Source organism: Geotrypetes seraphini, chromosome 3, assembly GCF_902459505.1.
Source record: "Geotrypetes seraphini chromosome 3, aGeoSer1.1, whole genome shotgun sequence".
Taxonomy (NCBI): domain Eukaryota; kingdom Metazoa; phylum Chordata; class Amphibia; order Gymnophiona; family Dermophiidae; genus Geotrypetes; species Geotrypetes seraphini.
The window spans coordinates 144576067-144589800 of record NC_047086.1 but is presented as its reverse complement, the minus strand read 5'-3'; the positions used below and the strand labels follow the sequence as shown (position 1 = coordinate 144589800).

General features: G+C 43.4%; 2 protein-coding genes across 3 annotated transcripts in view; one reads left to right on the top strand and one right to left on the bottom strand.

The window, feature by feature from the left end:
- The window catches only part of LOC117357949 (unconventional myosin-Vb-like), a 67325-nt gene that overhangs the window by 3167 nt on the left and 50424 nt on the right, over window positions 1-13734 (top strand). The gene's annotated exons all lie outside the window — the stretch shown is intronic.
- Window positions 1-13734, bottom strand: part of LOC117357948 (WAP four-disulfide core domain protein 3-like) — a 138939-nt gene that overhangs the window by 109482 nt on the left and 15723 nt on the right. For both annotated transcript variants that reach the window (XM_033939230.1, XM_033939233.1), the window contains exon 2: window positions 8278-8365. In XM_033939230.1, coding sequence (XP_033795121.1) covers window positions 8278-8332 — 55 coding nt within the window. In that variant the 5' untranslated portion in view covers window positions 8333-8365. The remainder of the gene's footprint in view (window positions 1-8277; window positions 8366-13734) is intronic.

Here is a 13734-nt window from a genome sequence, read left to right as displayed (position 1 = left end):
CCTTGAGTAGGGACCAGGCTTTTTCTACAGACTCCATCTTCCTTGTGCTACCGTTGAGTTTCTTTCCCACCAATTTCCTCATGCCATCATAATTCCCTTTTTTGAAGTTGAGTGCTGTCGCTGTGGATCTTTTCACCTTTGATGGTCCAATTTCCAGCTTGCACTGGATCATGTTGTGATCGCTGTTTCCTAGGGGTTCTAGCACCGCCACCTCCTTTGCAGGTCCCCCTAGCCCGTTGAGGATTAGGTCGAGAGTGGCATCCCCCCGTGTTGGTTCCGTGACCAGCTGTTCCATGAAACAGTCCCTCGTGGTTTCCAGGAATTTGGTCTCCCTTGTGCAGTTTGAGTGTCAAATACTCCAGTCTATCCCAGGGTAGTTGAAGTCTCCCATCACCATCACGCTTCCGCTTTTGCATATCTGCCTCAGCTCAGCCTCCAGGTCCTGGTCGAGTGCTTCCGGTTGTCCAGGTGGGCGATAGTACAGGCCCAATTTTATGTCTGCTCCAGCTCCTCCAGGTAGCTTAATCCATAGTGATTCCAAGTCGTCCGCCCTTACTGTTGTTTCTATCCCGGTTGAAGGTATGGAGTCCTTTATATAAAGCGCTATTCCTCCACCCTTCTTGTGTGTCCTGTCCCTCCTGTAGAGTTTGTACCCTGGTATGGCCACATCCCATTTGTTGCCATCAGTCCACCACGTTTCTGTGACTCCTATTATGTCCAAGTCCTTTGTACTGGCTATGACTTCTAGTTCTCCCATTTTGGCTCTTAGGCTCCTAGCATTAGTATATAGGCAATTTAAGTCCTGGTTGTTTGCCTTTTCCGCTGGTTCTCCTCGTGGTTTGGCGCCCCTGCCAACCTCCTCATGGGTTGCCAGCCCCCGAGCATTGTTGTGTTCATCCCCATCCTGCGGTGTGTCTGTGTTGTCCTCAGCCTGCTCCCCCATGTTTGGATGACCCTCTGGCTCCTGTTGCTCTCTCTTAATTCTGCTTGCTAGGTTCGTTTGTGCATTGGCTCCCTGCATTGCGTCCTTGTGTCCTTTTCCCAAAAGTTCCCTCTCAGTCCCGAGCCCTCTTTTACAAATTTCTGGTTCAGTATCCTTGTTTGATACTTTGGTCCGATGTGTCGAGGTCAGGTCGACTGTCGGCTTTCCCCTTCTCCTCAGTTTAAAGCCAAGTCTATGCTGCTCTGGACGTTGCGTGCCAGCAACCTCGTCCCAGCCGTGCTCAGGTGCAGTCCGTCCCTCCTGTAGAGCTTGTTCTTCCCCAAAAAAGTTGTCCAGTTCCGTACAAAGTGGAAACCCTCCTCTTCGCACCATCTCCTCAGCCAACCGTTTACTGCTTGCAGCTCGGTCTGTCTCTTAGCATCTGCCCTCGGTACTGGCAGGATCTCTGAGAAGGCTATCCTCCTTGTCCTCAGCTTCAGTTTCCTCCCCAGGATCCTGAACTGCTCAGTTAGTGTAGTCCTGTTGTAGCTCCTCCTGCTGATGTCGTTGGTTCCAATGTGGATTATCACCGCTGTCTCCTCTGTCTCAGCTCCGTCCAGACTGCATAACAGCTGCTATAGAAGAATTTTTTCAATTCAATATCCCCTCACACACCAACTGGACTAATACCTGGGATGCTTTCAAAGCTTACATACGGGGGACTATTATTCAGTTCACTACACGCCTTCACTCTTCTCGGAAACAATCACAACTGGATCTAGAAACCTGTATTCGTGAAGCTGAATCTTGCCACACTTCCGATATTTCTAATATTACAGCCTTGACGAACCTGCGTAACCTTAGACTCCAATACAATTCTTTGCTGAGCTCATCTGCTGCTAAATCAGTGTTCGCCCAATCTTCTACTTACTATGCGGACAATAATAAACCAGGTCATTTACTTGCGAATTACCTTAAAAATCCCAGGATAAATCCACAATATCTTCTATCAAAGACTCAACTGATCAATTCCTCACGGACCCTACTGGCACTTCTTCTGCCTTTTATGATTTCTATCAGCACCTATATTCCTCCGAAATCTCTCCTTCTGGTGCCCATCTCAAATCGTTTCTATCTTTCCCTCACCCTTCTTTATCAATCATATAGAGTCTACTTCACTTATTTCTGACTTTACAGCCCAAGAAATTTCAGATGCCATTAATTCCATGTCCCCTAATAAATCACCGGGACCGGACGGCCTTACTGTTGAATTCTACAAAGCCTTTATCCCTTCCCTACTCCCTTTCATCTTATTGTTTTTTCAGTCTCTCTGTGATCAGGGCCGCTCCACAGGCTCTTTTACAGAAGCTACACTCATTGTTTTCCCCAAACCAGGTAAGGATCCTTCCGATGTTAAAAATTACCGTCCCATCTCCCTAATCAATGTCGATGCAAAACTTTTTGCCAAAATTCTTGCTTCTCGACTACAAGCTGTTCTTCCTTCTCTCATCTCACCTGATCAATCGGGCTTTCTGAACAATCGGTATTCCTCCAATAACACCCGCTTACTTTCTCACATTATACAACATGCCTCATCTCACTCCGACCGCTTACTGATCCTAGCCCTTGATGCTGAAAAAGCATTTGATCGTTTCGAATGGCATTTTCTTTTTCATATCCTCAGTTGGTATGGTTTTCCCGAATCTTTTATATCCATGATTGGAGTTCCCTACTCCCACCCAACGACTTGGATCATGATCAATGGAAATCTTTCTAAACCCTTCTTTCCATCCCGTGGTACGAGACAGGGATGTCCTCTTTCCCCATTACTTTTTAATCTCGCCCTAGAACCACGCTTAGCTGCCTTTAGATTTGATTCTAGGATTGAAGGGTTTTAATCAGGTCCCCTCTCAGTAAAACTTTCGGCCTATGCCGACAATATTCTCCTATATGTCACGCCTGAATCCCTAATATACGTACTTGAACAAATTAATCACTATTCTACCATCTCTGGATATAAATTAAACGTCACTAAATCTGAAATTCTTCCGCTTAACTGTATTGACGTTCAATCTGAATCTTCTAAATACGGGCTTATATGGTCCCCTACTAAGATTAAATATCTAGGCTTATATTTTGGATCCTCGCTTGACTCCACCTTAAGACTCAATTCTGACTTTATCTTTTCTATTATTCATTCTTGCACTTCCAGATGGTCCCCTTTGAATTTATCCTGGTGGGGCAGACTTTCTACCATAAAAATGATGATCACGCCCAAGATCAACTACATACTAAGCATGCTCCCTTGCCTCTTCCCCCATTCTATATACTCAAGAATTGAACATCTTCTCTCGTCATTCCTTTGGCAAAACAAACAACCTCGCATAGCATTGTGCAAATTGAAGTGTTCTAAACTAGAAGGCGGAGTCAACTTTCCCAGTTTTCGGGAATATCACTATGCTTTCTTGTTATCTCAAGGTTCCATTTGGCTGACTCATTGCTCCTCAAACACAATACCTGTATGGCTGTCATTAGAACACTCAACTGTAGACCCCTACATCCTCCAGCATGCTCCTGCCATTCCTCTTCCTCCACTAGCCAAACAAAATCCAATTTTGCTTAACACATGGCAGGCGCTTCATCGCATAGACTCCCTTTCAGAGAAAAAACTGGGCGAATCGATACTAGCACCGATTTGGCACAATCCCAAACTAAAGATTGATAATGCAGTTGTGGCCTGGAAAACCTGGCATTGTCAGGGAATTTGGAATTTATCACATCTCATTATAAACGACAATTGGATTACCTTTTCCGATATTATGGCAAAATTTAATATTCCCACTTCTCAATACTTTAGATGGGTACAATTACACCATTGTCTTGCTGCGAAACTTTCTTCTCCTTCTTCTCTTCACTCTGACTTACACTCCAAGATTTGTGCTTTTTCAGCCTCCAGGGGTCAATCTTCCAATTGGTATAAACTTCTTCAATCTAAATGTTTTCCTGCACTCCCAATTTCCAAAACCAAATGGAATCAGATGTTGAAGTCTCCTATCACTGATGGAGTCTGGACTACTATGTGGACCAAACTCTTTAAATCCCTTCATTCTGCCTCTCATAGATAAACAGCAATCTTCCTTTACCATCGAGCCTTCTGGACTCCCACCAAAACAGCTAAAGTCATGAGATCCTCGGACAATCTATGCTGGACCTGCAAATCCTTTGAAGGATCCTTACGTCATATGCTATATGATTGCCCCCATTTTCAGATCTTCTGGACATCTATCTAGCAGATGATTACCAAAATTTTTGCTCTTAATGACCCCTTATCTTTTGATATCATAATTCAGGGATCCCTAGCTCTTTCCACACCTCTCTCTATGTATCATGACCGCCTTCTAACCCTTTTGTTATTTCTTGCTTTTTCAAATAATATTACAAAATTGGAAAGACTTTACAAAAATTGACTTCAACCAATGGTGGAATTCTGTATGTCTCCATAATAAATTCGAACGCCACATGGCGGATCGTTGTAACGCTTCGCTTTCCTATATTAAAACTTGGTCGATTATGTTAGACTTTTGTGGTATGGACCTTTGACTGTACACTTTCTTGATCTTTTTGTCTTACTCATAGTGATCTTCAATATGTTTATTATGAGCACTAATTTGGTTGCTGTATTTACCGATTTGATAACTATATGATTGATTTCGTATGACTATAATCAGTCATGTTTATTTCTGACATTGTACACACATGTCACACATCATTTCATATTTCTTATCTCTTTTATATTCACGCTCATTATTGATAGCTGTTGTATTCCTGTATACCTGTTGTATCGTATTATTGATTATTTTTTGTAACCCACTCTCCATTGTTATGCAATGTGATATATTTGCTGGTGTCCTTCTCTTTCGATTTCTTCCATAGTTTTTCGGAAGCTTATCTTACTTTTCTGTAACTCTATTGTTTATAAAACCAATAAAAATTACTGGAACTTAAAAAAAAAATAATAGAATTGGAGGTAGCGGGGAGCCTTGAGGAACCCCACAAGAGATCTCCAAGGCTTTGATGTATCACCTACAGTATTAACTAAATAAGAACGAGACGAGAAGATATTTGTCTTTTAGCCCTCATTAACGTGCCAAATAATGTATTCACTTGACCCCAAATGGATCTCTAAAATTTAAGTATCAAGGGACAATAGAACAATAGATGATGCAATGTCCCTACATCGAGATGACAGACCCAGCATCTATTGTCCCTTGATACTTAAATTTTGGAGATCCATCTGGGGTCATGTGACTAAAATATTGGAAAATCCAGTGACATTGACATATGATACTGTGCTATTTGGCACGCTAATGAGGGCTAAAAGCCAAATATCTTCTCATAATAACAAACTTCTCTTTATAATGACAGGTTGCCATACAACTTATTTTGAAGAACTGGAAAAACTGGGATCAGTTAAATTATACTTTCTGGTGGGAATCTCTATGCCACACTTTTAAAATGCAATTGCTGAATCTTTGAAAGTAAAGAGACTAAAAGGGTTTTGGTGCTGAAGTTGGAACAGAACCCATGTTGAACTGGCAAGAGAATAGAAAATTTTTCATCACAAATATGATGGCCATACAACAGGGACATTATAGGAAATTTATGGATGTTTGGGAACCATTGACAAAATTCTGCAAGGAATGATAATTGATCTTATTTTTGGCCCTTTCAACATACACAGCCAGGATGGGCGGGTGGAGGGGGGAAATGCACTATTATTTCAAATTGGGAATGATTATTGAAAGATTCTATGGCTTTGTGCTTTCTTGTTAATTATTGGGTGGGTGGGAGGCTTAAAATGATTGCTCATGTATGTCTGAAAGATGAATGTGCTTTTCTTGGTCAGCTAAAGTCATTTTCAATGATTCATCTTCAAGTAACTATACAAATTCTTATGGTATCCCTCAAGGTTCGATTCTGTCTCCTCTTTTATTTAATATTTTCTTAGCTCCACTTCTCATATTAAGTCAATCCATTGGATTTTCCATTTATGCCTACACAGATGACATCCAGCTTTTACATCCATTAAATACTGCCGATTCTAATGAGATAATGAACATAAACAATAAGTTAAAACAAATTAGGCAATGGCTAAAAGGCAATGAAAAGGATTAGGTCCCGATTACTGCCGTACATACTCTGTCATTAGCAAATCAGATGCATCTGGGGACAATATCTTAGAGACAACAGACGCCCATTATCTCCCAAACATGTCCATTTTATTGTCAGCTCTACAACCCTTTTATATCATTTTACATGAGTCAGTGTTGTCAGCATATGACGTAAATACAAACCATATATGGACACAGATCACATGCAACTTTAAAAGAAATAACAAGCCCCTTACTATCTAAAGGCCAAAGTCTAAAGGTGCTTTGGTCAGCAGAGCCTTTTTCTTATCTAAAGCTTCTTGCAAATACAGCTATGAAAACAATTGAATTCACTTCACAACAGAATAAGAAAACACATCTCTCAAACATACAATGGCCTTGTAGTATATCAACAAGAGAAGGAAAAACAAACAAGGTCTGGATTTACAGCTTCAAACACAGCCTAAGGAAAACTACAAGATACATGATACGTGTCCCTTCAGGCAACATGTTGGCTCTGAATCCGTCTAAATCCTCAATAATGTTCTTGCCATGGAAAAAGGATATTACATTCGGAGCACAAATCTTTTTGGACAACTTTCCACTACAAAAAGTGACGACGACTAAAATATTGGGAGTATTATTGGACCACGAGTTATCCTTCCATGATCAGATCAGTTCCGTAGTTAAAAACTGTTTCTATAAACTACACCTCATCTTAGAACCCAAAGCTTTCAATATCCTAATTCATTCTTTGGTTATTTCCAGGCTGGATTACTGTAATACATTATATCAAGGCATTACACAGAAAGAAATAAGAAGGTAACAAATCATTCAAAACACAGCAATAAAAATTATTACTAATTCCAAAAAATACGATCATGTCACTCCCCTTTTGCAAAACACACATTGGTTAACTATCTCACACAGAATAATATTTAAAATTGCATTGTTAACATTCAAAATTCAGTAAACTAATACTCCACTATTCTTACATCGATATTTAATACCATATTCCCAAGCTAGAACTTTAAAATCAACAGATCAGCATTTACTGACCATTCCATCATTGAAAGTAATAGGCACCAGAAGAACTACAATCTTTTCTATCTTGGGACCCCAGCTTTGGAACAAGCTACCAATCTATTTATGCACCGAAAGCTCTTTAGAAAAATTTAAAAGCAAACTAAAAAGTTACCTATTCAAGGATGCATATGAGTCTCAGATTAGATAATTTTCTTTTTAGACCAAGTCTTATCTTAAAATTTCTAATAACCCGTCAGATGTGGTCCTTCCCTAAATGTTTTTTAAATCCTTTTTTTTTTTTTTTTTTTAACAATTGTAGTTTAACCCTCCCTTCCTTATGTATTATTAATTAATTATGGATATGATTGTATGTTCATTATTTTAAATGGTTTTATTTGTCCCCTCAATTTATTATTGTTATACGCATTGAATATATTTGATACTGCGTTTATACCAAAATTTTAATAAACTTGAATTTGAAACTTGTTATTTGGAAAATCAATAAAGATTAAAAAAAAAAAAAAAAAGAACGAAACGATAGAAATTTAGAAAACCAATCCAGGACAACCTGATTGAAACCAATATCCGAAAGTAAGTAGAGCAAAATGCCATGATGAACAACGTCAAACGCCACAGACAGATCAAACTGAAGCAAGATAGCATATTTATTTTGTAACTGCAATTTCTGAATCTTTGAAAGTAAAGAGACTAAAAGGGTTTTGGTGCTGAAGTTGGAACAGAACCTATGTTGAACTGGCAAGAGAATAGAAAATTTTTCGAGATAACTTGCAAGTTGATTAGCAACAATTGATTCCATTAATTTGATTAGCAATGGTATATTGGCGATTGGCCGATAATGAGAAGGAATGGTGGGATCCAAATCTGTTTTTTTCAGGAGTGGAGTGAGACTTATTCGCCTCATATTGCTAGAAAAATAACCTTTTTCCTATGCTAAACAGACATCAGTGGTGCCAATGATTTCCACTCATCATATGAGACACTCGTCCCATGACAGGTTTAGGTGCTTCATACCCAATCCCCCTCTACTCTGCACTTGCCATGTTTCCTGCTTCTGCCAAACTCCTCCTTCACTACAGAATACCTGCCTACTGTTGAGCCAGTATAAGTCCCCTTCATGCCTCCATGTCACTACCAACACTTTCCGCCCAGAATATGCACCTGTTGAACCAGATTCCAATGCAACAGGGCCCATGTCTTTCCGCAGACGATCCATCTGCTCCTTATGCTGCTTACTCTGAGCTTCAGCCTACACAGGAATAAATAAAAATGTTTAAATGCTGTAATGTGTAAGAATCCTAAGAAACCAGTAGCACTGGACAGTGAACTGTACACAAAGGACTGCATGAAGCTCCATGGAAGACCTTGAAACTTCAGGTACAAGAAGCAGTGTATCTTGCTAAGTCAGTGAGACAAGGCATGCACTTCATGTAGTAAGACTCCCAAGAGTTTAACAGGAAACTGATCATAGCAAAATATCTCCTAACATTCAAGTTTATTATTAATGCAATGCAGCACTTCAGTGAAGCATATTCAAAGGCCCACTGTAGATTGTGCATTCAAATCTCGAGACCTCCATTTAGAAAACAGAGTGGCAAGAACATAGCATAACACCTCTTTGCAAGTACAAGAAGTATGGGAACAGGTAAAGCTTATCTCCCCGATATTCCTAATGTGCCTTCCCAATCATGACATAACAGCATTAATACCAAGGGCTACTCTTAGGAAGCTAAGTATAGGGATTGAGGGCTGCTAGGGGAGGAAGTTCATGCCTCTACTATGCATGTAAATAATTTCTCTTTATTAAAGTATTATATGTGTGGCACAATGGTTGCTTTGTTCACTGTACCTTCTTGTATGACCTTTCTGTATAAGATACAGCCTCAGCACCCTTGTGACTCTGGGCAAGTCACTTCCCCTCCCCCCCCATTGCTCCAGGCACTTTAGATAGATTGTGAGCCTGCCAGGACAGACAGGGAAAAATGCTTTGAGTACCTGAATAAATTCATGTAAACCGTTCTGAACTCACTTGGGAGAATATTATCGAAAATTGAATGAATGAATGAATGAATAAGGGGAGGGGACTACAGGGTGCGTGGCTCATGTAACAAGAAAATTCTCTCTCTCAGTTATTTCGAGTTTCTCTCTGATCTGGAAGGATGGGGGACTGGATAATTTGAATGGGGTCGTATCCAAACATTCTGCTGGCTTGGAAACAAAGGATGATATCTAACCATTTGCTGCTACCATCAAAATATTTCAAAGGATAGATTTTACAGTTTAACCTTCTAGTATAGTTTACACTGAATTATATTGGGCCTCAGTTCTCCACCATCATAATCTGAAAGACACTGTCTACACTGGTCAATATTAGGTCCAGTGGACTCCCCAGCCAGTTGCTTGGAAAATGATTGATGAATATGTTTTGTGCCTCATATAAAAACTACGTAACAAAATGTTTTTTAGGTGAAATCTGTTTTTTATTAAGCAACAAACCACAACAGGTACAAACAGCAGGCAAAGTCATATGGAAAAACAGGGCTCCCCTCCCCAAGAGGACTGGACTCTTATGTCCTCTCAGGTTACAAAACGCCCCACCCCCCTAAGCCCCCCCCAAAAGCAGACCCCTCCCAACACCCCCCCCCCAACACCCCCAAACCCCCCCACCCCCCAGCTCAGACAGGTGAAAGGGAATACAACTGCAGTCTATTTAAGATACGACTACGAATCCGGGGAGACAAACTGTCCAAATAAGGAGTCCAAATATGAACAAAGTCTCTGCTCCGTCGACGGGAGGAAGAAGCCAACGCGGCCTCCCATCCGAGAAGAGCATGTAGTTTATTCCTCCAGTACCAGAAGGAGGGAGGGACATCCGCCAGCCAGAAATTCAATATACGCTTTTTCCCCAAAATATAACATTTGCTCAAAAACAGTTTTTCCGCAGAGGTATACACAGAAAACAAAGAAAGATGAGCGAACAGCATATGGTATGCAGAGACAGGAACAGAAACCTGTATGAGACCCTGAAGAAAGGAAGCCAGAGCCCCCCAAAAGCTTTGAATACTCTCACACTCCCAGAGACCATGAAAATAAGAATTCACCTCCACATGACAGGTGAGGCAGTATTGGGTATCAACACATCCCATATGGTAGGCCCGGCTCTGGGAAGCATACGCTCTCAACAAGGTCCTGAAGTGGCACTCTCGAAGCTCCGCACTATACACCAAAGTAGGAATACGGCGAACAGCCCGAAGCAAAAAACCCACCCCGAGCTCCCGCCCCAAATCCCTCTGCCAAGCCCTCTGCACCAAGGTAAAATCCCTCAGAGGCCCAAGAGCCCCAAGCTGTTTATGATATAAGGAGACCGAGATCCCCGAGACAGAGTCCTCCCCCCCCCCTCCAAAAAGGCGCGAAAACTAATCCCAAAATCCAAAGAAAGAGAACTCTGAGGAAGGGACTGGACATAATGCCGGAGTTGACAATGAGCAAAGATAAGACCCGAAGACGGCAAACCACAACGCAGCAACTCGTCGCAAGAGAGCAATGTCCCATCATCCCGCATCATATGAAAAAGAAACTCAAACCCGTGAGCCCGCCAGCGCCCGAAGACAGAGGGAAGGAGCCCTGGAAGAAAGGAAGGATTACCGGTCATAGGCAATAACACACTAACATGAGGATCATGCCGCCAAAAAGGCAGCACCTGTCGCCACACTTCCCAAAGGGGGCGAAACAAAACACTACGGCGACAGAAAACCGGCAGAGCCGCCAACCGAGACTGCAATAGAGAGAGAAGATGAGAAGGATAAAAATAATCTCGCTCCAGGAAAACATCAGTATAAAGGGCAGTACCCATAACCCAGTCCCTTACGTGGCGTAAAAGACACGCCTGATTATAAAGAGCAATATCCGGCACCCCAAAACCGCCCCGGCCCCAGGAGCCCACCAGCAATTGCCACCGCAACTTAGGTCTCCGACCTCCCCAAAAGAACCTGGATAACAAGGAGGAGAGAGCCCGGATATCCTTACGCAAGAGAAACAAAGGTAACGTCTGTAAAACATAAAGCCACTTAGGGAATAAAACCATCCGAAAAAGATGCACCCTCCCCATCAACGAAAGAGGCAGATTACGCCATGTGGCCAACACGGAACCTGTAGTGGAGAGCAACCGAGCGACGTTCAACCGGTAAAGCTCCCGAACATCCATAGACAGCTGAACGCCCAAATAGCGAAAGGAGGAATCCGCCCAGTGCAAGGGAAAGGCCCCCCTCCAAGAACGCCGCAGACCCTCGTCAGAGGCCAACGCCTCCGATTTCTTTAAATTTAAGGTGAACCCGGAAAAATCCCCATACTCCCGAACACTCTCTAAGAGAGTAGATAACGAATGCTGCGGGTCAGTCAAAAAGACCAAAAGATCATCGGCGAAGGCCGCAATCTTAAAATGAGAGGCACCCAGATGAAGACCACTAATGTCTACATTGGATTGCAGCTCCCTGATCAAGGGATCCAAGGAAAGCACAAACAGCAAAGGCGACAGGGGACAGCCCTGACAGGTCCCCCTATTAATGGAAAAGGGCTCCGAAAAGCCCCCATTCACCGAGATCCTCGCCACCGGATCACTATAAAGCGCTAAAAGGGCGTTAAGAAAAAAGGGCCAAAACCATATGCCCGCAGCGTAGCAAAGAGGAACCCCCACCGCACCCGGTCAAAAGCCTTTTCGGCATCAAAACTTACAAGTAAAGCGGGGGTGCCATCCACTCCAGACTTCTCCAGGGCCAGCAAGATACGACGAAGGTTCTTAGATACCGGCCAAGCACGCACAAAACCTACCTGCTGGTCCAACACCAAGGAAGGCAGCACACGGGCCAAGCGATTCGCCAACACCTTAGCCATCAATTTCGTCTCAAAGTTCAGCAGGGAAATGGGTCTATAGGAGTCCGGCAGAGTGGGGTCCCTACCCGGCTTAGGAAGAACAATGATCTGAGCTGAGTTCAAGTAACGGGGCAGAAACAAACCCCTTTGCCACATTCAAATTAAAAATTTCAGACAACAACGGAGCGACCTCATCCACCAGCAACTTATAAAATTCACCACGGTAACCATCAGGTCCCGGAGCCTTGCCCAACGGGCTAGCACGAATCACCCACGCCACTTCCTCCGCCCCCACAGGGCGCTCCAACAACGCCGCGTCAGCAGGAGAGAGATGGGGCAAATCCAAGCTGTCCAAATAGACCTCCCCAGCAAGATCATCCGGGCCCGGCGAAGCATACAAGTCAGCGAAAAAGTCCCGCAAAATACGACTAAGATCCTCAGTCTTATGGTGAAGCGTGCCCTGTGCATCGCACAAAGCCGTGACCCCCGCGGACCCACGAGAGGAGCGAGATAAACGCGCCAACATCCTGCTACTCTTATTGGCAAACCGGAAAAGCTGAAAATGATAATGTTCCCGAGATCTCTGCACCCCCCTATGCAGAAGTTCATTCAAGGCCTGTTGCGCCTCCAAAAGCTGCGTCTTAAGCGCCAAAGTGGTGGCGCAAGCAAAACGGCGCCGCAGAATCCGAACCCTATGCTCCAAGGCCAGAATCTCTCTATGACGCGCTCTAGCCTCAAAGGCAACAAACGACATGATTTCCCCACGCAACACGGCCTTCGCAGCCTCCCAATAGAGGATGGGATCCTCTCGATGCTGCAGATTTGTGGTTTGGAAATCCCTCCATTTAGCCAACAAAAAGTCGTGAAAGCGGGTATTCCGGTATAAATGACAGGGGAACCGCCAAGAAACACCTCCCCCCCGAGGCGCTCCCCAAAGCCAACGCAAGCCCACCCATGCATGATCCGAGATCTCAATCGGACCCAAGATGGCTTCCCGAACCATAGGAAGGAGATCCCTGGAAAGGAGAATAAGATCAATGCGTGAAAGCGTCCCATGTGCGCAAGACAGATGAGAATAATCCCGCTCCACCGGGTGAAGAACCCTCCACACATCCAATAAGTTCAAAGAGGAAGCAAGCAGGCCAGCCCCAGTACAGGCCCTCAATGACTCCCGTCCCACCGAAGAAGAACGATCCAGCCGAGGATCAGGGACCTCGTTGAAGTCACCCCCGAGAATCAAAGGAATATCTCCAAACTGCAACAAAAGGTTACGCAACTTCTGAAAAAATTTGGCAGAGGGATTGTTAGGAGCATACAGATTACATAGCAATAAAGGTTTATTGTTTAGAGAGACCGAAGCAATAAGGTACCGACCTTCAGGATCCCGAAGCACCTTGCGAGTTTGGAGGTGAAGGCCTTTGCGAAAAAGTATCACCACCCCACCCTTCCCCCCCAGAGCCGGAGCCTCCAAGTGTGCACCCACCCACCAAGAACAGAGCTTAGCATGCTCCACAGAGGACAACCGGGTCTCCTGGAGAAAAGCAATAGAGGCCCTCCTACGATTCAAGGCTTGCAAAATTTTATACCCTTTAATCGGTGAGTGTATCCCCCCCACATTCCAAGAAATCAAATTAGGTTCCAGAAAAGACTAGAAAAAGAACCAAAAGCAGATACAAAGTATCACATCTGAAAAGGCCAGAGGAGCATCACAGCCACCACCCCTCTAACCACACACACAAAAAACACCGC